Below are 24,576 nucleotides of genomic sequence, written 5' to 3'. Positions count from 1 at the left end.
ATTAAAACTTGAATAAATAAATAATAATATGCATAAATAATCTCGTCCAATAGGAAATGAGTTATCCGTTCTGTCACGTCTGGACAGTGTGTGTGTCAGGCCTATTATTCTCCACCTGTTATCAAGTCCATGTTGACCTCTGGAGTTAAAAAGGCAGCTCAGAATTTGTGTGTGGGTAGTGTGTGTGTGTGTGTGTGCGTGTTTGTGCATGCGGGAGCGTGTGTGTGTGTTACCTCATACAGATTCATGTTAATAGCCACACAACTCATAGAAAAGCCACAAAACAGAGAGAGCCTGTTCAAACTGACTAAATCAACATGCCAAAATCTCTACCAAGTGTTCAAACTGACTCAATCAGCATGTCAGAAACTATTAATTGAAGTCTGGACACTGACTGTAGGCCTCATGTAGTCTATTTTAATATTAACTGAAGTCTGGACACTGACTGTAGGCCTCATGTAGTCTATTATAATATTAACTGAAGTCTGGACACTGACTGTAGGCCTCATGTAGTCTATTATAATATTAACTGAAGTCTGGACACTGACTGTAGGCCTCATGTAGTCTATTATAATATTAACTGAAGTCTGGACACTGACTGTAGGCCTCATGTAGTCTATTATAATATTAACTGTAGTCTGGACACTGACTGTAGGTCTATTATAATATTAACTGAAGTCTGGACACTGACTGTAGGTCTCATGTAGCCTATTATAATATTAACTGAAGTCTGGACACTGACTGTAGGTCTCATGTAGCCTATTATAATATTAACTGAAGTCTGGAGACTGACTGTAGGTCTCATGTAGTCTATTATAATATTAACTGAAGTCTGGAGACTGACTGTAGGTCTCATGTAGTCTATTATAATATTAACTGAAGTCTGGAGACTGACTGTAGGTCTCATGTAGTCTATTATAATATTAACTGAAGTCTGGAGACTGACTGTAGGTCTCATGTAGTCTATTATAATATTAACTGAAGTCTGGACACTGACTGTAGTCTATTATAATATTAACTGAAGTCTGGACACTGACTGTAGTCTATTATAATATTAACTGAAGTCTGGACACTGACTGTAGGTCTCATGTAGTCTATTATAATATTAACTGTAGTCTGGACACTGACTGTAGTCTATTATAATATTAACTGAAGTCTGGACACTGACTGTAGGTCTCATGTAGCCTATTATAATATTTGTAAAAGAAAGGAGAACTCTGGGAGCTCAGACACAATAATTTATTAACCAATGTTTTAACAGATATCAATCATGACAAACACCGCTGATCAAATCAAATCAAACTTTGCGCCGAATACAACAAGTGTAAACTTTACCGTGAAATGCTTTACTTACACGCCCTTAACCAACCGTGCAGTTCAAGAAGGAGCTAAGAAATCCTTTTAGGGCTATGCATCCCGCAAGCGGGACAACTTCCGGTGAGACTGAAGGGTTCAATTAAATCATACTAAATAATAAGGATATTAAACATTTAGGTACATATCAGTGTCTGATATTGGTTGAAAGCTTAAATTCTTGTTCATCTAACTCCACTCTCCGATTTATTCATAGATACAATGCAGCTACATAGGCTAACATTACAATGAATAACAAAATCACAATAATCACAAAAATGGCATCAGATCAAATTCGTTGAGACCGAAGGGAGCAAAGGGTCTTTAAATTAAAGATCCAGGCAGCTTCTCGTTTTAACAATAAATTGTCAAGGTCACCCCCTCTCTCCTAAGTGACATGTTTGATGCCGATATAATGCAGAGACTAAATCGATTCCAAAAAGTGAGCCGCAACTGGGTTTTTACACCTAATGGTGCTATGATGCTCCGAGATTCATACTTTAACATCAACCTGCAACTGACAGAGGCAATATAAAATCAATAACTAAACGGTTTTCACAATTAACATGCCTTTTCTTATTTCAGGTATGTTTTATTATGAAAAGTACTATATATCCTTGTATACTTATACATCCTTGTGTACAACTATGGAGCATTTGTCAATATATTATTGCATAATTTGTTGTATAACAAATGATCACATTGGTATTTTAAAGGTGTTATTGGGTCAAGGTCCTCACAATTATAGGAAGACGCGCATGTGTGGGAGAGTGCGTCCAGTGTGTGTGTGCGTCCAGTGTGTGTGTGTTCGTCCAGTGTGTGTGTGTGTCCAGTGTTTGTGTGTGTGTTACAGTGTTTGTCCAGTGTGAGTATGTGTTTGTCCAGTGTGTTTGTGTGTGTCCAGTGTGTGTTTGTCCAGTGTGTTTGTGTGTGTCCAGTCTGTTTGTGTGTGTCCAGTGTGTGTGTGTCCAGTGTGTGTGTGTGTGTCCAGCGTGTGTGTGTGTCCAGCGTGTGTGTGTCCATCCAATGTGTGTGGTTATTTGTCCAATGTGTGTGGTTGTCCAGTGTGTGTGTGTGTGTGTGTGTCCAGTGTGTGTGTGTGTCCAGTGTGTGTCCAGTGTGTATGTGTGTCTCCAGTGTGTGTGTGTGTGTGTGTATCACTGACAGAGTGACACTGAGTCGCCATCACCCCAAAGCCTAAACCCTGGATAGAGGGGCTCAATGAATGTGGAGGTGAATGTGTTCAGGTGGGTCAGTGTGTCAGAAGAGGCTCTATAGAAGGACAGAGTGCCGGCTGGCCAGTCCAGATAAACTCCTACTCTGTGGGGGCTGGAGGAGAGGACGTCTATGGGGGTGAGATTATTATTGTGCCAGGCTCTGTAACGGTTGTCAGAGCAGTACAGACTCCAGGACTTGTCATTGTATCCAAGACAACAGTCCTCACTCCTTCCTCTCCTGTTGATTCCTTTATATGTCACTCCTATAACAGCCTCTCTCCCACTCCACTCTACCTCCCAGTAACAGCGCCCAGTCAGACCCTCTCTACACAGCACCTGTTCACAGTCCTCAAATCTCTCTGGGTGATCAGGATACGACTGCTTCTCTCTCCTCCATGTCACCTTTCTGTTCTCCTCAGACAGAGAGAGGAGTCTGTTTACTGTGTTTAGGTCCAGTGTGAGATCACAGACATCTGATGGATGAAACCAGACACAATATTAGAAATCATCATCATTCACATTAGAATGTTAACTCACTTTTCACTAATTAATTTAATGTAGATGTTTATAGGTATCAAAAGGAGAAGTTAAGGTAACTTGAGACTTGTTGAATAATCATATGTTATATTGTATGGTAATATAAAACACACTTATTCCCATTAATTACACACACACAAACCTGAATGCATGCATCAACAAACCCATTCTTATGTAACACAAACATGCCACACACACACATACATTGTCAAAGCAACTCTTTGTAAACTTTGGTGTCCCTGATTTCTGCTTCTGTAGAACTACAATTGATATTTAATATGACCAAGAAAGTAATGATGGTGGTATTTGTCTTTGAATTAACTTGAATTAAGACTTATTCTTCACAGCAGTCAACACTCACATACCTTAAGGGAACATTTTGACATTTGCCGTATGGTTAGTGAGAAAGTCCATTTTGCAAATGTATGGTCCCTTACTAGACGTCCGATAACATTTCGGACACCGTCGGGCCGAGCAGCAGGGCCGGACCTACCGGGAAGTCATCAAACAAACTTTATCTGACATTCGGTTTCCGTTTTATACAATAATAAAACATTTCCGCTGTCCCGGTAAATCCCACAAGAGGGCATAAGCAATCATATTGCAAATGTACAAAATATCACGAATCACGACGTGGCCTTATCTCCAAAACGGAAAATATTTTGAAGCCGAAACTTGGTGAGCATAGGTTTGGCATAATGGGCAGTTGGCCCCGAACAAGATGGCATCTAGGCCTCAACGGTTTTTGAGTAATGGCCATTTTTCTGGGAAAAAAGGTCCAAAATGAAAATAGAGAAATTATTTGTCCACGTCACGTCAAAGTCAAGGAGCCTCCGGTGTCAATAAAAAAAGAACCAGCCATTTATCTATTGTCATTTAAGAGAAATCGTACAATGTCAAATTGGTGATTTTCAAAAATAGGTGTTTTCTTTTTTAAACAGTTACAGATTCAGTTGCAGGGTGTTCATATGAATCTTTTTAAAGTGTGCTGCGGAGCTCTGCGAGATTTCTGTGATTTTCTATGATTTTCTGAAATAACACACACTCACTAAACACTCTGTAAATAACTCAGTTCTTAACGTAAAGACTTATAACTCAGGATTCTGTAAAGGCATACCCCAGTCAGGATATGGGTTTATTTATAGCTTCCTGTGACAACCGGAAGGGCCTTAAATGGTGTCATAGTGGCTGTTTCCAATGTTGTTGTGGATTTGGATCTGACATTCAACATTTATGACCTGACTGGTCTGAACCTGGTGTAGTTCAGATCGAGTTAGGACCATCAATCACTTATTGAAAAAGGTCAGATCTTTTCAAAACTTCATATGTGTGATTAGGCAACCCCCATGAACTGTAAGTCAGTCATTTCTACCAACAGATGTCAAAGAAAAGCTCTCTCTCACACACACACACAGACACACACACACAGCAAGGATGGAGTGACAAAGTGCGGTGCTTAAAGACACACAGAGCCTGCAATGGCATTTCCATATTCTCTAGGCCGTGCCGAGTTCAATGAGATGCCCCGCTTGACCGTAGCTCGCTCTGATGGACACTGACTTGCTAGTTGACTTTTGTACATTTGCAATATGTTTAAACGGAGAGGGACCATCACCAAAATGGCATTCTGAAATCAACACAAAAATGGCATCACCATAGTCTCCAGACTGTGCCGAGTTCAACGAGACGCCCCGCTTGACCGTAGCTCGCTCTGATTGCAGCGACCGTGAAAAAGTTGGCCCAAATGAAGCCTGGCCCTAAATGTCATTTGCTTTTGGGTGACAGTGAGAGAACCGTTAGGGTGAGAAGCACAATTCGACCTCAGGTACGATCCTGAGGTCCTCCCGATCTGTGCAAGCCTAACCTCGACCGTGTGGCATTAACCCTTAACCTCTTCAGTCGACCCTCTACTTTTTTGAACATTTTGTTAAAAATCGCGCAACATTTCAGCGCCCTGCTACTCATGCCAGGAATATAGTACGTTCATATGGTTAGAATGTGTGGATAGGAAACCCTCGGACGTTTTTAAAACTGGTTAAATCACGACTGTGGCTATTACATAACGTGCGTTACATCGGAAAGCGCAGGAAAACCTGATCACAGAAAATGGAAATAAATATCCTTGCGCCACTTCCAGCAATTGTTAACAGTGAGCCGAATTAGATAAGACCGAGCATTCAACTCCCACAGCATCCCCATGTTGTCTAGAGTCTTGTGAATTTAATCATCTTTGATTCTTGGTTGAACCGAAAGAGGGGCACCGCTTACCTCCGGTCTCCGCCCAGATCATTCCGGAAGAGCTCTCTCCTGAAATTTTTTCCAAGACGACAGCTAATGATATTTACATCGCCTACGGATGATTTTTATCGCTTATTAACGTTTACTAATACCTAAAGTAGCATTACAAACGTATTTCAAGTGTTTTGTGAAAGTTTATCGTCTACTTTTTGAATTTAAAAAATGACGTTACGTTGTGAAATCTCTGTTTTTTTCGTTTATCACACAGTCTACATATAACGATATCTTGGCTTTATATGGCCCGATTTAATCGAAATAAAGACCCAATAGTGTTTATGGGACATCTAGGAGTGCCAACAAAGAAGATGGTGAAAGGTAATGACTGTTTTCTATTTTATTGTGCGGTTTGTGTAACGCCGAAATGCTAATTATTTTGTTTACGTCCCCTGCTGTGCTTTTCTGTTGTAGTGTATTGGTGCATGCTATCAGATAATAGCTTCTCATGCTGTCGCCGAAAAGCATTTTAAAAATCGGACTTGTTGCCTGGATTCACAACGAGTGTAGCTTTAATTTGATACCCTGCATGTGTATTTTAATGAACTTTTGAGTTTTAACTAATACTATTAGCATTTAGCGTAGCGCATTTGCATTTCCAGAGCTCTAGTTGGGACGCAAGCGTCCCAAGTAGAGGCAACAGGTTAACAGTAAAACAGGGATTTTTGATCTCACAGATTACAATGACATCTCTCCCCATAGGAATACATTGCCTGCTCCTCTAAAGTCAACCTGAAGCCTATGTGGGTTATGAATGCCTTATGAATCTGTCTTCGATGACAGTCCATCAGGACACTATGAGGTCTACCTGTGTCGATTCTAAGCTTCCTGGACCAACCAGAAGTGGTTAAAATCACCCTAAAAGTGTATATCCATACCCTACCTGTAGTTTGATAGAAATAGTGCATTCAACCCTGTGTAAATCAGTCAGTTCGTAAGGACTTAAAATGACTTATAGCTTCCTGTGCCAACCGAAAGTGCCATAATTGGTGTCACAGGGGCTGTTTCGAAGGGTTAAAAAAGTCAGATCTTTCCAAAACCTCTTATGTGTGATTAGGCAACCCCCATGAACTGTAAATCAGTCATTTTTCCCATAAAATTTCAAAGGAAAACTAAATCACACACACACACAGCTTGGAAGGAGGGACGTATTGGGGTGCGTAGAGACAGACAGTGCCTGCAATAGTTAGCTTTGTTTGAGCTAAAAAAGAACCGTCAGACCTAGAGTTCCGAAACTTTAGAAACCTGTTCTAGACCTCAGGTCGATAGTGCGTGGTGAGTTACGTGGCTCTAGAAGGACCGAGAAACAACCTCGTACATTTGCAATGACTTCAATTCATTTTTGCATCACGAAAATGACGACATTTAGAAATGTCCCAGAGTCGCAAGACTAAGTGCATTACAACCGCCTCGGCCCATATAGACGGACCCCAATGTTTCTGTCCGATAGCTCATTCAAGGACCCCGTAGCAAGTCATGGAAGAAATGTGGATTTTCAGCACCAATTAGGGTCTTGCTCGGGCACCAAATGACCCATCGAGCCGAAACTTGTGATTCAGGGTCGCCTCAACTAGGCCTACACATAACATCAGAACTGGACCCGCAGCTGGAACGTAACTACGTGTTTTACAATTTTATTATGGTTTGAACAGAAGGCGTTGTGAATTTTGGGCCAGCTCTGAAGTATGTGATAGTTGGCTACTAAGCGAGTTGGAAAAAGTGGGTTTGGTGTCAGTTTGTATCAGTTTGGTGTCAGAATGATCTCTAATTGACTGATGGACGGTGACTTGCTGGTGACTCTTGTCCATTTGCAATATGTTTAAACAGTGAGGTACCATCACCAAAGTGACATTCTGAAATCAACCCTAACGAGCGATTGAGAGGAACCAGAATCACTGCCCAGCCATGCCGAGTTCATCGGGCCAGTCAATTTCGCATTCCTGCAGGATTTTTATAGCATGACAAATTTGTGATGGTAAATGCCCATTGAACCATATTGCAAATGCACAGTGACTTTGCAAAAGTAAGAAAACATAAACAAATGGACATAATGAAATCAACACAACGAGCGATGGAGAAGACCCACTATCAATGCCCGGCCATCCTATGTTCATCAGGACAGTCAATGTTGCATTTCTGCAGGATTTTTGAGCATGCCAAATTCGTGATGGTACATGCCCATTGAACCATATTGCAAAAGCACGTGCACTTGCAATATGATTCAACAGTGAAAAAAACATCACCAAATGGACATGATGAAATCAACACAACGAGTGATGGAAAAGAACAACTATCACTGCCCGGCCATCCCGAGTTTATCAGGCCAGTCAATTTTGCAATTCTGCAGGATTTTTGAGCATGTCAAATTTCTTATGGCATTTGGCCCCCAAAAAAGTGACTTTTGACTTTGACTTTTGACTTCCTATGAAATCATATTGCAAATGGACAAATCATATTCCTTATGCACAAGTAAAAAATAAAATAAAAATTATGATAACATTTTACAAAAGTATATTCATACAGTTCTTACACATGATTAATTGACATAAAATCGAAACAATTTCGATTTTTTTTTAAAGTTCACATTTTCGACTTTTGACTTCCTATGAAATCATATTGCAAATCGACAAAACATTATTACAAGCCTTATGCACAAGAAAAATTTTGCTTTTGGATGTGTGACTTGGGCTGCATTTGCAATATGAAAAAACACGGTGGAGCGCACTCGCCACCTGTTGGATTTTCAAAGTGTTACACCTGGCATTTGCCATATGGCATTTGCAATCAACTTTACACGAATGAACGCCGAATTGGGAGGTATTGGACAAAGTGTATATGGTTTGTCCAATGCCAATGACTTCCCATTCATTTTTGTCCATTTCAGGGGGGTATTCCCTTACATTTTCTAGGCCCAGGCTTCATTGTGTACTCTCCACCATGTTCCACACTGTAACGGTAAACAGAAGAACAGACAGTCATTGAGGGATACACCTGAACTCACACACACACACTGGACACACACACTGGACACACACACTGGACACACACACACACACACACACACACACACACACACACACACACACACACACACACACATAATGTTTATCTGTGTGTGTTCAGTGTTTGTTTCCAGTGTGTGTGTGAAAGTGTCCTGTGTGTGTCCTGTGTGTGAGTCCAGTGTTTGTTTCACACTGGACACACACACAGACTGGACACACTGGACACACACACACACTGAACACACACACACACACACACACACTGAACACACACACACACACACACACTGGACACACACACAAACATAAAACCTTGTCCAAGTGGTGCTAAGAATGTTTTTCTTAACTAGCCTGATAAGTCAAATATGTCTGATATGAACATTGACATTAACCCTCTACATACTTGAGTTTCTCCAGTCTGCAGTGAGGATCCTCCAGTCCAGCAGAGAGCAGTCTGACTCCTGAGTCTCCTGGGTGATTGTAGCTCAGGTCCAGCTCTCTCAGGTGTGAGGGGTTTGACCTCAGAGCTGAGACCAGAGAAGCACAGCCTTCCTCTGTGACTAGACAGCCTGACAGCCTGACAAAGGGAAAAATCATATTAAAACAAAACAAAAATCACACTGCTATTCTTTGGAGGTGAAAATAGTGGCAGTATATATATATTTATTTTCAGATACATCAGTGTCCTGAAACCTTTCATATCTATTAACTTCTTCTGGGACTGGGGGGCAGTATTGAGTAGCTTGGATAAAATGGTGCCCAGAGTAAACTACCTGCTCGTTAGGCCCAAAAGCTAGAATATGCATATATTTAGTAGATTTGGATAGAAAACACTGAAGTTTCTAAAACTGTTTGAATGATGTCTGTGAGTATAACAGAACTCATATGGCAGGCAAAAACTTGAGAAAAAAAAGGTTGGTAGTTCTTCAAGTCATTGCCTATCGAATATACAGTGTCTGTGGGGTCATATTGCACTTCATAAGACTTCCACTAGATATCAACAGTCTTTAGAACCTTGTTCCAGGCTTCTACTGTGATGGGGGAGCGAATGAGAGCTGTTTGGGCCAGGTCTGGCAGAGTGCCATGAGATAAATCATGCGTGCGGCGTTGAGAGGTAGCTGCGTTCCATTGCATTTCTAAAGACAAGGGAATTGTCCGGTTGAAACATTGAAGATTTATGTAAAAAAAATCCTAAAGATTGATTCTATATCGTTGGACATGATTCTATGACCTGTTATACTTTTTGGACTTTTCGTCTGAACTTTCGCCTAGACTTGCCCGCGCCTCGTGAGTTTGGATTTGTGAACTAAACGCGCGAACAACAAGGAGGTATTTGGACATAAATGATGTGAGTGCTATCTGATGAAGGTCATCAAAGGAAGGTGATTAATTTAATCGCAATTTCTGAATTTTGTGAGCCCTCTTCTTGGCTGGAAAATGGCTGTATGGTTTTCCGTGACTAAGTGCTGACCTAACATAATCGTTTGGTGTGCTTTCGCCGTAAAGCCTATTTGACACTGTGGCTGGATTTACAAGAAGTTTATCTTTAACTTATGTCTGCAGGGGCAGAATTGAGTAGCTTGGATGAAAAGGTGCCCATTGTAAACGGCCAGCTCCTCAGTCTCAGTTGCTAATATATGCATAGTATTATTAGTATTGGATAGAAAACACTCTAAAGTTTCCAAAACTGTCAAAATATTGTCTGTGAGTATAACAGAACGGATGTTGCAGGCGAAACCCTGAGGAAAATCAAAACAGGAAGTGGCTTCTATTTTGAAAACTCCATGTTCCATAGGCTCCATTTGCTGGATTTAAAGGGATATGAACCAGATATATGTTCCCATCGCTTCCGCAAGGTGTCAACAGTCTTCAGACATAATTTCAGGCTTTTATTTTGAAAAATGAGCCAGAAAGATAAGAGCCCACATGAGTTTTGCTCGCTCAACAGAGTTTGGATAGGTATTGCTTTTCCCTCTCCTACTGTGAAAGACATTTGCGGTTGATATATTATCGATTTTTATTTTAAAAACAACCTGAGGATTGATTATAAAAAAAACGTTTGTTTCTGTTGACATTATGGAAACTATTTGGAATTTTCGTCTGCGTTGTCATGACCGCTCTTTCCTGTGGATTTCTGAACATAACGCGCCAAACAAACGGAGGTATTTTGGATATAAAAATAATCTTTATCGAACAAAAGGAACATTTGTTGTGTAACTGGGAGTCTCGTGAGTGAAAACATCCCAAGATCATCAAAGGTAAATGATTAATTTGATTGCTTTTCTGATTTTCGTGACCAAGCTACCTGATTCTAAGTGTACATAATGTTTTGTCGTGCGATCACTAAACTTACACAAACACATGGATTGCTTTCGCTGTAAAGCATAATTTCAAAATCTGACATGATTTCATGAATATAAATATTTTTAGTAATATTTATTGAACGTAGCGCTATGCTATTCAGCAGTTGTTGATGGCACTTATCCTGTTAGTGGGATTGCAGCCATAACAAGTTAAAATGGTGTAAATGCTTGTATGTTTGAGGAATTTTAATTATGGGATTTCTGTTGTTTTGAATTAGGCGCCCTGCAATTTCACTGGCTGTTGGCGAGTTGGGACGCTACTGTTCCAGAGAAGTTTTAATAAATGGATGTTTCATTATTTGAAATGACAAATGACCAAAGTGTTGCTTGTCGAGAGAAATGTATAATACAAATATTTGAGTCATTTAGATCAACATTGGATCATTCAGAGATCCTCACTGAACTTCTGGAGAGAGTTTGCTGCACTGAAAGTAAAGGGGGCTGAATAATTTTGCACGCCCAATTTTTCAGTTTTTGATTCGTTAAAAAAGTTTGAAATATCCAATAAATGTCGTTCCACTTCATGATTGTGTCCCACTTGTTGTTGATTCTTCACAAAAAAATACAGTTTTATATCTTTATGTTTGAAGCCTGAAATGTGGCAAAAGGTCGCAAGGTTCAAGGGGGCCGAATACTTTCGCAAGGCACTGTAATAGCCTCAGAAATGAGGTTTATATCTCATTTTTGTATAAGATGAATGAATGAGTATGATACTGGTTGTAAAATTGTGTAATGTGATTTTGGACTGTTTAATGAAGGAAATTCCTATTCCGTTTTGAGTTGAACTAAATCAGAGGACCGCCTATGAGCCCCGTTAGGGTCAGGCATCCTGGGACAGCCCCTTTTCTGCAATTCCGAATAAAACCCAACTTTGAGAAATTCTCAAGCAGACCATGTTTCTCTCAATCACAGGATTACAAAGGTTGCAGACCATTGCTGAATCTTTTAACCATACCACGTGGTTAAACTCTTAGACTATTGATACTGACAGAATAAGAACAAGTCTTTGATATTAATTACTAGTCTGCAGTCTGCAGCTAGAAATTCGGTATCATTGAACACGAAGAACGACAACCGCCGAAACATAACGAAACGAATGAATGTCACTCTGAACAATCCACTCTAACCACAACATAGAGAGGGAGAGAGACGGACAATTCTTCAAAATAAACAACTTTTCAACAGCGATCAAGACGACACACTGAGCGTAAATAAATATATTGATTGCACGCTGACCCACACTCTCCAACTTGTCCACCAAGTCGCGATGCCGGTTTAGCCAACTAGGGCACATTTCCTATAATTTCTTGTAACCATATTTACTTTGTTGTTTTGTTAATGCATTTACTTTGAATTACTTAGTTGGAAATAAATCAATGATTTAAGACAATTGATGTATGGATGACTCATAGTGAAGACTGGGTTCATGCAGATAACCAACAATTTACGGCGTTTGGAATGAGACTAAGGTGAGGTAAAGTAAATAATTCATTAATCAGAAGACTATGGATCAGATATGAAAATATCTGAAAGGTTATATTGGGAAATTATAACCTTGTAATCTGAATTTATTCCTTGGTGCCCTGACTTCCTAGTTATTTACAGTTCAAATCAAATCAAATCACATTTATTTATATAGCCCTTCTTACATCAGCTGATATCTCAAAGTGCTGTACAGAAACCCAGCCTAAAACCCCAAACAGCAAACAATGACTTCCTAGTTATTTACAGTTACATGATTAATCAGTTTGATCGCGCAATACTAATTACAGAGAATCTTTGATAAAACCAATACCAACCATTACCAATAACAGAGGCTACAACAAAACATGCTAACCTCTCACCATTAACAATAACAGAGACTACAACAAAATATGCTAACCTCTCACAATTACCAGTAACAGAGACTACAACAAAACATGCTAACCTCTCACCATTACCAATAACAGAGGCTACAACAAAACATGCTAACCTCTCACCATTACCAATAACAGAGACTACAACAAAATATACTAACCTCTCACCATTAACCTCAAATATAAGGTAACTTTCTGTACTGTCACTTAATATGAAACATTTTATCTCAAATCCAAAATGCTGGAGGACAGCACCAAATGTAAAACTATAAGCTTCACTGTCCAAACACATATGGTGTGGATTATGTGTGTCTGGTAAACACATGTGGATCTGGTGAACAGTCTTCACTTGTTGACCAACTACAGGAATACTGACCTCAGAGTCTCCAGTTTACAGTGGGGATTCCCCAGTCCAGCAGAGAGCAGCTTCACTCCTGAATCCTTCAGGTCATTGTTACTCAGATCCAACTCTCTCAGGTGTGAGGGGTTTGACCTCAGAGCTGAGTCCAGAGAAACACAGCCTTCCTCTGTGACTCCACAGCCTGACAGCCTGCAAAGAGTCAAATCATATTAAAATCACACTGATACTCTTTGGTGGTGAAAATAGTGGCAATATATTTTATTAAATATTCAGATACATCAGTGTCCTGAAACCTGACATATCCATTCATAAATTCATGTGTCATTATTATAAATTATTATAATGTTTCTTGTAGAGGGAAACATGTACAGCACAAATATTTGAGCACTGATCAGACTAGTTTAAAAATCAGTATCAGTCAGAAGATATGGGAGAAATTATGTACATATATGGAACAACACAAATATTGTCTGGTAAAATGCATGGTCTATTGTATAGGACAGGAAGCCAAAGAAAGGCCATGGGAGTATGGGAAAGCTGGAAACACTAAAAATGCAGACACATAGACGCCTAGAATAGCTGGACATACAAAGCTCAGAGGGATATACAAAGGAGGGGGTCAGCCAAATGACCAACTGATGGATTATAGACATCAATCACATGACAGGGGAGACACATAAGTTTGTTGATCTTAGACAACCATATGAAGAGGAGGCGACACACTAAAACTAGAGGAGACACACAGTCCGCTGATCCGAGATAAAAGACACACATACAAAGGGACACATGGAGTTAATTACAGGGTCAAAACATAGGCCATAGGATAGAGGGATGTATATTATCTTTAGGTCAAAGCAAGGGTCTTGTCATCATTATAATCTGACGGAAAGCAGATGTGGGCGTTATTGGGCTGAACAAGCAGGATGCACAGATTGGGATGTTACTTAATTTACATATGGGAGGGACTAATGTGGTATGGTATAACTCAGAGCGAGTGCTCTGAAAAAAGGGTGTGTGTTCCGCGGACCACTCCGGCTGGTGATACTGTTGTATTAAAAGTCTATTTTGATTTTCACAAAGTTCTTGGTTGTGTCATATTTGAACCGATTTTCCACCACAAAGAAAGACAGTGAGGTTTCAGATTTAGAATGTATTGAGTATACAGTCCACACCATATCTATTTAGACAGTGAAGTATCAGATTTAGAATGTATTGAGTATACAGTCCACATCATATCTATTTAGACAGTGAGGTATCAGATTTAGATTGTATTGAGTATACAGTCCACACCATATCTATTTAGACAGTGAGGTATCAGATTTAGAATGTATTGAGTATACAGTCCACATCATATCTATTTAGACAATGAGGTATCAGATTTAGATTGTATTGAGTATACAGTCCTCACCATATCTATTTAGACAGTGAGGTATCAGATTTAGATTGTATTGAGTAAACAGTCAACACCATATCTATTTAGACAGTGAGGTATCAGATTTAGATTGTATTGAGTATACAGTCCACACCATATCTATTTTGACAGTGAAGCTAACATTTTAAATGTGTCTCTATTCTCCAGCATTTTGGATTTCAGATCAAATGTTTCATATGAGTTGACAGTATATAATGTCACCTTTTATTTGAGGATATTTTAATACATATCTGTTTCACGATTAAAAATGAAAACACTTTATGTAAAAATAAACATTCTAACCTCTCACCATTACCAATAACAGAGACTACAACAAAACATGCTAACCTCTCACAATTACCAATAACAGAGGCTACAACAAAACATGCTAATCTCTCACCATTACCAATAACAGAGGCTACAACAAAACATGCTAATCTCTCACCATTACCAATAACACGGGAGGTTAGCATTTTTTCTGATCTTTGTGCCTCTATAAATTTGTTATTCGTCATTCACGATACATTTCTAAACAGTAAAACACGTATGTATGAATACCCTTAAATAAAAGGTGACATTCTGTACTGTTGCCAAATAAGAAACATCTCATATCCAAAATGCTGGAGCATAGCACCAAATATAAAACTGTGTGTCTGGTAAACACATGTGGATCTGTTGAACAGTTATCACTTGTTGACCAACTACAGGAATACTGACCTCAGAGTGTCCAGTTTACAGTGGGGATTCCCCAGTCCAGCAGAGAGCAGCTTCACTCCTAAATCCTTCAAGTCATTGTTACTTAGATCCAGCTCTCTCAGGTGTGAGGGGTTTGACCTCAGAGCTGAGACCAGAGAAACACAGCCTTCCTCTGTGACTCCACAGCCTGACAGCCTGCAAAGAGTCAAATCATATTAAAATCACACTGATACTCTTTGGTGGTGAAAATAGTGGCAATAGATTTTATTAAATATTCAGATACATCAGTGTCCTGAAACCTGACATATCTATTCATGAATTAATGTGGTGTTATTATAAATTATAATAATGTTTCTTGTAGAGAGAAAAATGTACATTACACATTTTTGAGCACTGATCAGACCAGTTTAAAAATCAGTATCAGTCAGAAGACAGACAGTGAGGTATCAGATTTAGATTGTATTGAGTATACAGTCCACAACATATCTATGTAGACAGTGTGGAATCAGATTTAGATTGTATTGAGGATACAGTCCACACCATATCTATTTAGACAGTTAACCTGTTGCTTCTACTCGGGACGCTTGCGTCCCAACTAGAGCTCTGGAAATGCAAATGCGCTACGCTAAATGCTAATAGTATTAGTTAAAACTCAAAAGTTCATTAAAATACACATGCAAGGTATCGAATTAAAGCTACACTCGTTGTGAATCCAGGCAACAAGTCAGATTTTTAAAATGCTTTTCGGCGAAAGCATGAGAAGCTATTATCTGATAGCATGTAACACCCCAAAAGACCCACAGGGGACGTAAACAAAATAATTAGCATTTCGGCGTTACACAAACCGCACAATAAAATAGAAAACATTCATTACCTTTCACCATCTTCTTTGTTCGCACTCCTAGATGTCCCATAAACACTATTTGGGTCTTTATTTCGATTAAATCGGTCCATATAAAGCCTAGATATCGTTATATGTAGATTGTGTGATAAACGAAAAAAACATCGTTTCAAAACGTAACGTCATTTTTTAAAATTCAAAAAGTCGACGATAAACTTTCACAAAACACTTCGAAATACGTTTGTAATGCAACTTTAGGTATTAGTAAACGTTAATAAGCGATAAAATTCATCAGGAGGCGATGTAAAGATCATTAGCTGTCCGTCTGGAAAAATGTCCGGCTAGAAACTCAACGAAAATATCCGGTCCTAGACCTAAGGAGATACGGTGCCCTGCATGTGTTTGACCAAGAAAAAACTCGAAGGGAAATGACAAGACTCTAGACACCGTGTGGAAGCTGTAGGTACTGCAACCTCAGTCAATTAATTGTGGTTCACCTTTATCAATGGGTTCAAGTAGCGCATGGATATATTTTCCCATTTTAAGTGATCAGTTTTTCCTGTGCTTTTCGATGTAAATGCCGTTCTGGTAAAGCCACAGCAGTGATTTAACCAGTTTTTTAAACGTCTGAGTGTTTTCTATCCACACAGACTAAGCAAATGCATATACTATATTCCTGGCATGAGTAGCAGGGCGCTGAAATGTTGCGCGATTTTTAACAGAATGTTCAAAAAAGTAGAGGGTCGACTTAAGAGGTTAAGCTAACATTTTAAATGTGTCTATACTCCAGCATTTTGGATTTCAGATCAAATGTTTCAAACGAGTTGACAGTATATAATGTCACCTTTTATTTGAGGATATTTTAATACATATCTGTTTCACGATTAAAAATGAAAACACTTTATGTAAAAATAAACATTCTAACCTCTCACCATTACCAATAACAGAGGCTACAACAAAACATGCTAACCTCTCACCATTACCAATAACAGAGGCTACAACAAAACATGTTAACCTCTCACCATTACCAATAACAGAGGCTACAACAAAACATGCTAACCTCTCACCATTACCAATAACAGAGGCTACAACAAAACATACTAACCTCTCACTATTACCAATAACAGAGGCTACAAAAAAACATACTAACCTCTCACGATTACCAATAACAGAGGCTACAACAAAACATGCTAATCTCTCACCATTACCAATAACAGAGGCTACAACAAAACATGCTAACCTCTCACCATTACCAATAACAGAGGCTACAACAAAACATGCTAACCTCTCACCATTACCAATAACAGGGGAGGTTAAAAAAAAATCTGATCTTTGTGCCTCTATAACTTTGTTATTCGTCATTCACGATACATTTCTAAACAGTAAAACATGTATGTATGAATACCCTTAAATAAAAGGTGACATTCTGTACTGTTGCCAAATAAGAAACATCTCATATCCAAAATGCTGGAGCATAGCACCAAATGTAAAACTGTGTGTCTGGTAAACACATGTGGATCTGGTGAACAGTTATCACTTGTTGACCAACTACAGGAAAACTGACCTCAGAGTCTCCAGTTTACAGTGGGGATTCCCCAGTCCAGCAGAGAGCAGCTTCACTCCTGAATCCTTCAGGCCATTGCTACTCAGATCCAGCTCTCTCAGGTGTGAGGGGTTTGACTCCAGAGCTGAGACCAGAGAAGCACAGCCTTCCTCTGTGACTAGACAGCCTGACAGCCTGCAAAGAGTCAAATCATATTAAAATCACACTGCTATTCTTTGGTGGTGAAGATAGTAGCAGTATATTATTTCAACATATTCAGCTACATCAGTGTCCTGAAACCTTCCATATCTATTCATTAATGAATGTATCATTATGATAAATGACAAATGATCAAAGTATTGCCTGCAGATAAAAACATGTATAGTACAAATATTTGAGTAGACTGACCAGACCAGTTTTAAAAGCAGTATCAGTCAAAAGACAGACAGTGAGGTATCAGATTTAGATTGTATTGAGTATACAGTCCACACCATATCTATTTAGACAGTGAGGTATCATATTTAGATTGTATTGAGTATACAGTCCACACCATATCTATTTAGACAGTGAGGTATCAGATTTAGATTGTATTGAGTATACAGTCCACACCATATCTATTTAGACAGTGAGGTATCAGATTTAGATTGTATTGAGTATACAGTCCACACCATATCTATTTAGACAGTGAGGTATCAGATTTAGATTGTATTGAGTATACAGTCCACACCATATCTATTTAGACAGTGAGGTATCAGATTTAGATTGTATTGAGTATACAGTCCACACCATATCTATTTAGACAGTGAGGTATCAGATTTAGATTGTATTGAGTATACAGTCCACACCATATCTATTTAGACAGTGAGGTATCAGATTTATATTGTATTGAGTATACAGTCCACACCATATCCATTTTTTTCAGAGAAGTTAATCTTTTAAATGTGTCTCTATATTCCAAGAGATCAAATGTTATATATACTGTATATACAGTTGAATTCAGAAGTTCAAATATACCTAAGCCAAATACATTTAAACTCAGTTTTTCACAATTCCTGACATTTAATCCCAGTAAAAATTCCCTGTTTTATGTCAGTTAGGATCACCACTATTTTAAGAATGTGAAATGTCAGAATAATATTAGAGAGAATGATTTATTTCAGCTTTTATTTCTTTCATCACATTCCCAGTGGGTCAGAAGTTTACATACACTCAATTAGTATTTGGTTGCATTGCCTTTAAATTGTTTGCCTTGGCTCAAATGTTTCAGGTAGCCTTCTACAAGCTTCCCACAATAAGTTGGGTGAAGTTTGGCCCATTTCTCCTGACGGAGCCGGTGTAACTGAGTCAAGTTTGTAGGCCTCCTTCCTCGCACCCGCTTAGTCAGTTCTGCCCACATATTTTCTATTGGATTCAGGTCAGGGCTTTGTGCTGGCAACTCAAATACCTTGACTTTGTTGTCCTTAGGCCATTTTGCCAAAACTTTGGAAGTATGCTTGGGGTCATTGTTCATTTGGAACACCCATTTGCGACCAAGCTTTAACTTCCTGACTGATGTCTTGAGATGTTGCTTCAATATATCCACATAATTTCCCAACCTCATGATGCCATCTATTTTGTGAAGTTCACTAGTCCCTCCTTCAGCAAAGCACCCCCACAACATGATGCTGCCACCCCCGAGCTTCACAGTTGGGATGTTGTTCTTCGGCTTGCAAGCCTCCCCCTTTTCCCTCCAAACATAATGATGGTCATTATGGCCAAACAGTTCTATTTTTGTTTCATCAGACCAGAGGACATTTCTCCAAAATGTACGATCTTTGTCCCCATGTACAGTTGCAAACCGTAGTCTGGCTTTTTTATGGTGGTTTTGGAGCAGTGGCTTCTTCCTTGCTGAGCGGTCTTTCAGGTTGTCGATACAGTACTCTTTTTACTGTGGATATAGATAGTTTTGTACCTGTTTCCTCCAGCATCTCCACAATGTCCTTTGTTGTTGTTCTGGGATTGATTTGCACTTCTCGCACCAAGGTACGTTCATCTCTAGGAGACAGAATGTGTCTTCTTCCTGAGTGGTATGACGGCTGCGTGGTCCCATGGTGTTTATACTTGCATACTATTGTTTGTACAGATGAATGTGGTACCGTCAGGCGTTTGGAAATTGCTCCCAAGAATGAACCAGACTTGTGGAGGTGTATAATTGTTTTCTGAGGTCTTGGCTGATTTATTTGGATTTTCCCATGATGTCAAGCAAAGGGTCACTGAGTTTGAAGGTAGGCCTTGAAATACATCCACAGGTACACCTCCGATTGACTCAAATGATGTCATCTAGCATATCAGAAGCTTCTAAAGCCATGACATAATTTTCTGGAATTTTCCAAGCTGTTTAAAGCCACAGTCAACTTAGTGTATGTAAATTTCTGACCTACTGGAATTGTGATACAATGAATTATAAGTTAAATAATCTGTCTGTAAACAATTGTTGGAAAAATTACTTGTGTCATACACAAAGTAGATGTCCTAACCGACTTGCCTAAACTATAGTTTAACAATACATTTGTGTAAAAGTTGAAAAACAAGTTTTAAAGATTCCAACCTACGTTCATGTAAACTTCTGACTTCAACTGTATATATTTGAGGTGACAGCATTTAATGTCACCTTTTATTTAATAAGGATATTTTAATTCCTATATATTTCATGTTTTGAAATTAAAGCACTTTTTATATCTAGTCGACCCCATTTGAAGAAGTCATAAGTGACCAATATACTTAGAGTGTATTAAAGTAGTCAAAAGATGAGTTTGTTTGGTGTAAGGGTTTTCCTCCTCTTCGTCTGAAGAGGAGGTGTAGCAAGGATCGGACCAAGATGCGGCGTGGTAAGTGTCCATGGTTGTTTATTTAAAAACATGAACTGAACACTCAATGAATACAAAACAATAAACGTGAACAAAACCGAAACAGTACCGTGTGGCGAACAAACACAGACACGGAAACAATCACCCACAAACACACAGTGAAACCCAGGCTACCTAAGTATGATTCTCAATCAGAGACAACTAATGACACCTGCCTCTGATTGAGAACCATACTAGGCCGAAACATAGAAATTCCCAAAACCTAGAAAAACAAACATAGACAACCCACCCAACTCACGCCCTGACCATACTAAATAAATACAAAACAAAGGAAATTAAGGTCAGAACGTGACACTTGGGATATGTTTTGACCAATAGTAACTGGATAGTGGATGATGACTGAAAAAAATGTATGTCTAAGTGGTAACATGTTTCTAAACAATACTAAATTAATCCTGATGATGCCATGATTAATACAAATATTGAATGAATCATGAATAATAACTAGTGAAAAAGTTACAGAGGCTACAACCAACCATGCTAACCTCTCACCATTACCAATAGCAGAGGCTACAACAAAACATACTAACCTCACCATTACCAATAACAGAGGCTACAACAAAACATACTAACCTCTCACCATTACCAATAACAGAGACTACAACAAAACATGCTAACCTCTCAACATTACCAATAACAGAGGCTACAACAAAACATGCTAACCTCTCACCATTACCAATAACAGAGGCTACAACAAAACATGCTAACCTCTCACCATTACCAATAACAGAGACGACAACAAAACATGCTAACCTCTCACCATTACCAATAACAGAGACTACAACAAAACATACTAACCTCTCACCATTACCAATAACAGAGGCTACAACAAAACATGCTAACCTCTCACCATTACCAATAACAGAGGATACAACAAAACATGCTAACCTCTCACCATTACCAATAACAGAGACTACAACAAAACATGCTAACCTCTCAACATTACCAATAACAGAGGCTGCAACAAAACATGCTAACCTCTCACCATTACCAATAACAGAGGATACAACAAAACATGCTAACCTCTCAACATTACCAATAACAGAGGCTACAACAAAACATGCTAACCTCTCACCATTACCAATAACAGAGTCTACAACAAAACATACTAACCTCTCACCATTACCAATAACAGAGGCTACAACAAAACAGACTAACCTCTCACCATTACCAATAACAGAGACTACAACAAAACATGCTAACCTCTCACCATTACCAATAACAGAGACTACAACAAAACATACTAACCTCTCACCATTACCAATAACAGAGGCTACAACAAAACATGCTAACCTCTCACCATTACCAATAACAGAGGCTACAACATAACATGCTAACCTCTCACCATTACCAATAACAGAGGCTATAACAAAACATACTAACCTCTCACCATTACCAATAACAGAGGATACAACAAAACATGCTAACCTCTCACCATTACCAATAACAGAGGCTACAACAAAACATGCTAATCTCTCACCATTACCAATAACAGAGACTACAACAAAACATGGTAACCTCTCACCATTACCAATAACAGAGGCTACAACAAAACATGCTAACCTCTCACCATTACCAATAACAGAGGCTACAACAAAACATGCTAACCTCTCAACATTACCAATAACAGAGGATACCACAAAACATACTATCCTCTCACCTTTAACCTCAAATAAAAGGTGACATTCTGTACTGTCACCTAATATGAAACATTGTATCTCAAATCCAAAATGTTGGAGCATAGCACCACATTTAAAACTGTAGGCTTCACTGTCCAAACACATATGGTGTGGACTATGTGTGTCTGGTAAACACATGTGGATCTGGTGAACAGTTATCACTTGTTGATCAACTACAGGAATACTGACCTCAGAGTCTCCAGTTTACAATGTGGATTCCCCAGTCCAGCAGAGAGCAGCTTCACTCCTGAATCCTTCAGGTCATTGTTACTCAGGTCCAGCTCTCTCAGGTGTGAGGGGTTTGACTCCAGAGCTGAGACCAGAGAAGCACAGCCTTCCTCTGTGACTCCACAGCCTGACAGCCTGATAAAGAGATCATCATGACTTCACAAACACGCTGTTAATTTAACACCAGTAGTGTAGACAGGGCAATGGCAGATGAATTTGGTTTATTCTCTCAAACAACATAGAGATTCATCTTCCGTCTCCTAGAATTGTATGGTGATAATGTAATACTAATGTGAAAATCAATGCATTTATTCAATAGTTTTTTTTATTATATAAAAAGCATTGATTCAATATGTTTTTCAATGTAATATTATATACATATTAGAATACATACTTTTCTCTAAACTGAATATTTTTTCCTGATGATTAGTTCTTAAATGTCATTTTATTTACTCACAGAACAGCTCTGGAGGCTTTGACCACTGGCAGCAGCCTCAGAAGACCTTCCTCTGATCTGGAGTATTTCTTCAGGTCAAACACATCCAGCTCATTTTCTGAAGTCAGCAACACAAAGACCAGAGCTGACCACTGTGCAGGTGAGATGTTGGGTTTTGAGAGACTTCCTGATCTCAGGTATCTTTGGATCTCCTCGACTAGAGAATGGTCATTCAGTTCATTCAGACAGTGGAACAGATTGATGCTCCTCTCTGGAGAGGGATTCTCCCTGATCTTCTCCTTGATGTACTTGACTGTTTCTTCATGGCTCTGTGAGCTGCTTCTTGTCTTTGTCAGCAGACCTTGTAAGTACTTCTGATTGGACTCCAGTGAGAGGCCCAGAAGGAAGCGGAGGAAAAGGTCCAGGTTTCCCGTCTCACTTTGTAAGGCTTTATCCACAGCACTCTTGTAGAAAGTAACTTTACGCCTTTGTCTGATCCTCACAGAAAAGTTCCTGGACGTTGTTTGCAGTTTGTCCATGAGATTCTCATTGTTGTTGATGAATGAGAGGAACACATATACAGCAGCCAGAAACTCCTGAATGCTCAGATGAACAAAGCAGTACACCTTGTCCTGGTACAGCCCACGTTCCTCTTTAAAGAGCTGTGTGCACAATCCTGAGTAGACTGAGGCTTCATTGACATCAATGCCAGCCTCTTTCAGGTCTTCTTCATAGAAAATCAGATTGCCATTCACAAGCTGTTGAAAAGCCAGTTTTCCCAGTGACAGAATGTTCTCTTTATTCCAGTGTGGACCTGTCTCTTCATTCCGAAGATACTTTTCATTCTTCTGTTTGGTATGAAACACCACAAGGTGTGTGTACATCTCAGTCAGAGTCTTGGGCATCGCTTCTCTCTTATGTTTCAGCATGTGTTCAAGGACTGTTGCAGAAATCCAACAGAAGACTGGAATGTGGCACATGATGTGGAGGCTCCTTGATGTCTTTATGTGTGAGATGATTCTGCTGGACAGGTCCTCATCACTGAATCTCTTCCTGAAGTACTCCTCCTTCTGTGGGTCATTGAACCCTCGTACCTCTGTCACCTGGTCAACACACCCTGAAGGGATCTTATTGGCTGCTGCAGGTCGGGTAGTTATCCAGAGGAGAGCAGAGGGAAGCAGATTTCCCTTGATGAGATTTGTCAGCAGAACATCCACTGAGGTTGACTCTGTGACGTCCCAACAGATCTTGTTCTTCTGGAAGTCTAGGGGCAGTCGGCACTCATCCAGACCATCAAAGATGAACAGAACTTTGTACTTGTTGTAGTTGGAGATTCCTGATTGTTTGGTTTCCATTGAGAAGTGATTAAGAAGTTCAATGAAAGTGTGTTTGTCCTCTTTCTTCAAATTCAGCTCCCGAAAAGGGAATGAAAATACAAATTGGACATCCTGATTTGCTTTTCCTTCAGCCCAGTCCAGAATGAATTTCTGCACAGCGACTGTTTTTCCAATGCCAGCGACTCCCTTTGTCAGCACAGTTCTGATAAGTTTGTCTTGTCCAGTTAAGGGTTTGAAGATGTCGTTACATTTGACTGCAGTCTCTGGTCTTGCTTGTTTCCTGGTTGTTGTCTCAATCTGTCTCAGCTCATGTTCATTATTGACCTCTCCTGTTCCACCCTCTGTGATGTAGAGCTCTGTGTAGATCTTATTGAGAAGTGTTGGGTTTCCTTGTTTAGCGATCCCCTCAAATACACATTGAAACTTCTTCTTTAGATTAGATTTGAGTTCACGTTGGCAAATCACAGCAAAATCATCTGAATGAAGAAGTAACACAGAGGATATTAATATTACGTCTG

General features: G+C 39.3%; 2 protein-coding genes across 2 annotated transcripts in view; both read right to left on the bottom strand.

The window, feature by feature from the left end:
• Positions 1-1,668: 1,668 nt before the first annotated feature.
• LOC135571093 (ribonuclease inhibitor-like) lies at positions 1,669-17,224 on the bottom strand. The gene is made up of 6 exons (XM_065016898.1): positions 17,215-17,224; positions 15,110-15,233; positions 12,997-13,170; positions 8,805-8,978; positions 8,300-8,346; positions 1,669-3,043 (listed from the first exon to the last, which is right to left on the bottom strand). The coding sequence occupies exons 1-6, from the start codon at positions 17,222-17,224 to the stop codon at positions 2,511-2,513; spliced, it is 1,062 nt and encodes a 353-aa protein (XP_064872970.1). The 3' UTR covers positions 1,669-2,510.
• Positions 17,225-17,286: 62 nt separating this feature from the next.
• LOC135571097 (NACHT, LRR and PYD domains-containing protein 12-like) overlaps positions 17,287-24,576 on the bottom strand; it is a 34,039-nt gene continuing 26,749 nt past the window's right edge. The window contains exons 9-10 of the mRNA XM_065016905.1: positions 22,247-22,420; positions 17,287-17,667 (exon numbers count right to left, since the gene is read on the bottom strand). Of these exons, the coding sequence (XP_064872977.1) occupies positions 17,478-17,667; positions 22,247-22,420 (364 nt within the window). The 3' untranslated portion in view covers positions 17,287-17,477. The remainder of the gene's footprint in view (positions 17,668-22,246; positions 22,421-24,576) is intronic.

This window comes from Oncorhynchus nerka, unplaced genomic scaffold, assembly GCF_034236695.1.
Source record: "Oncorhynchus nerka isolate Pitt River unplaced genomic scaffold, Oner_Uvic_2.0 unplaced_scaffold_772, whole genome shotgun sequence".
NCBI classification, from domain to species: Eukaryota; Metazoa; Chordata; class Actinopteri; order Salmoniformes; family Salmonidae; genus Oncorhynchus; species Oncorhynchus nerka.
The sequence above is the reverse complement of the archived record's forward strand: the minus strand, read 5'-3'. Positions and strand labels throughout refer to the sequence as shown.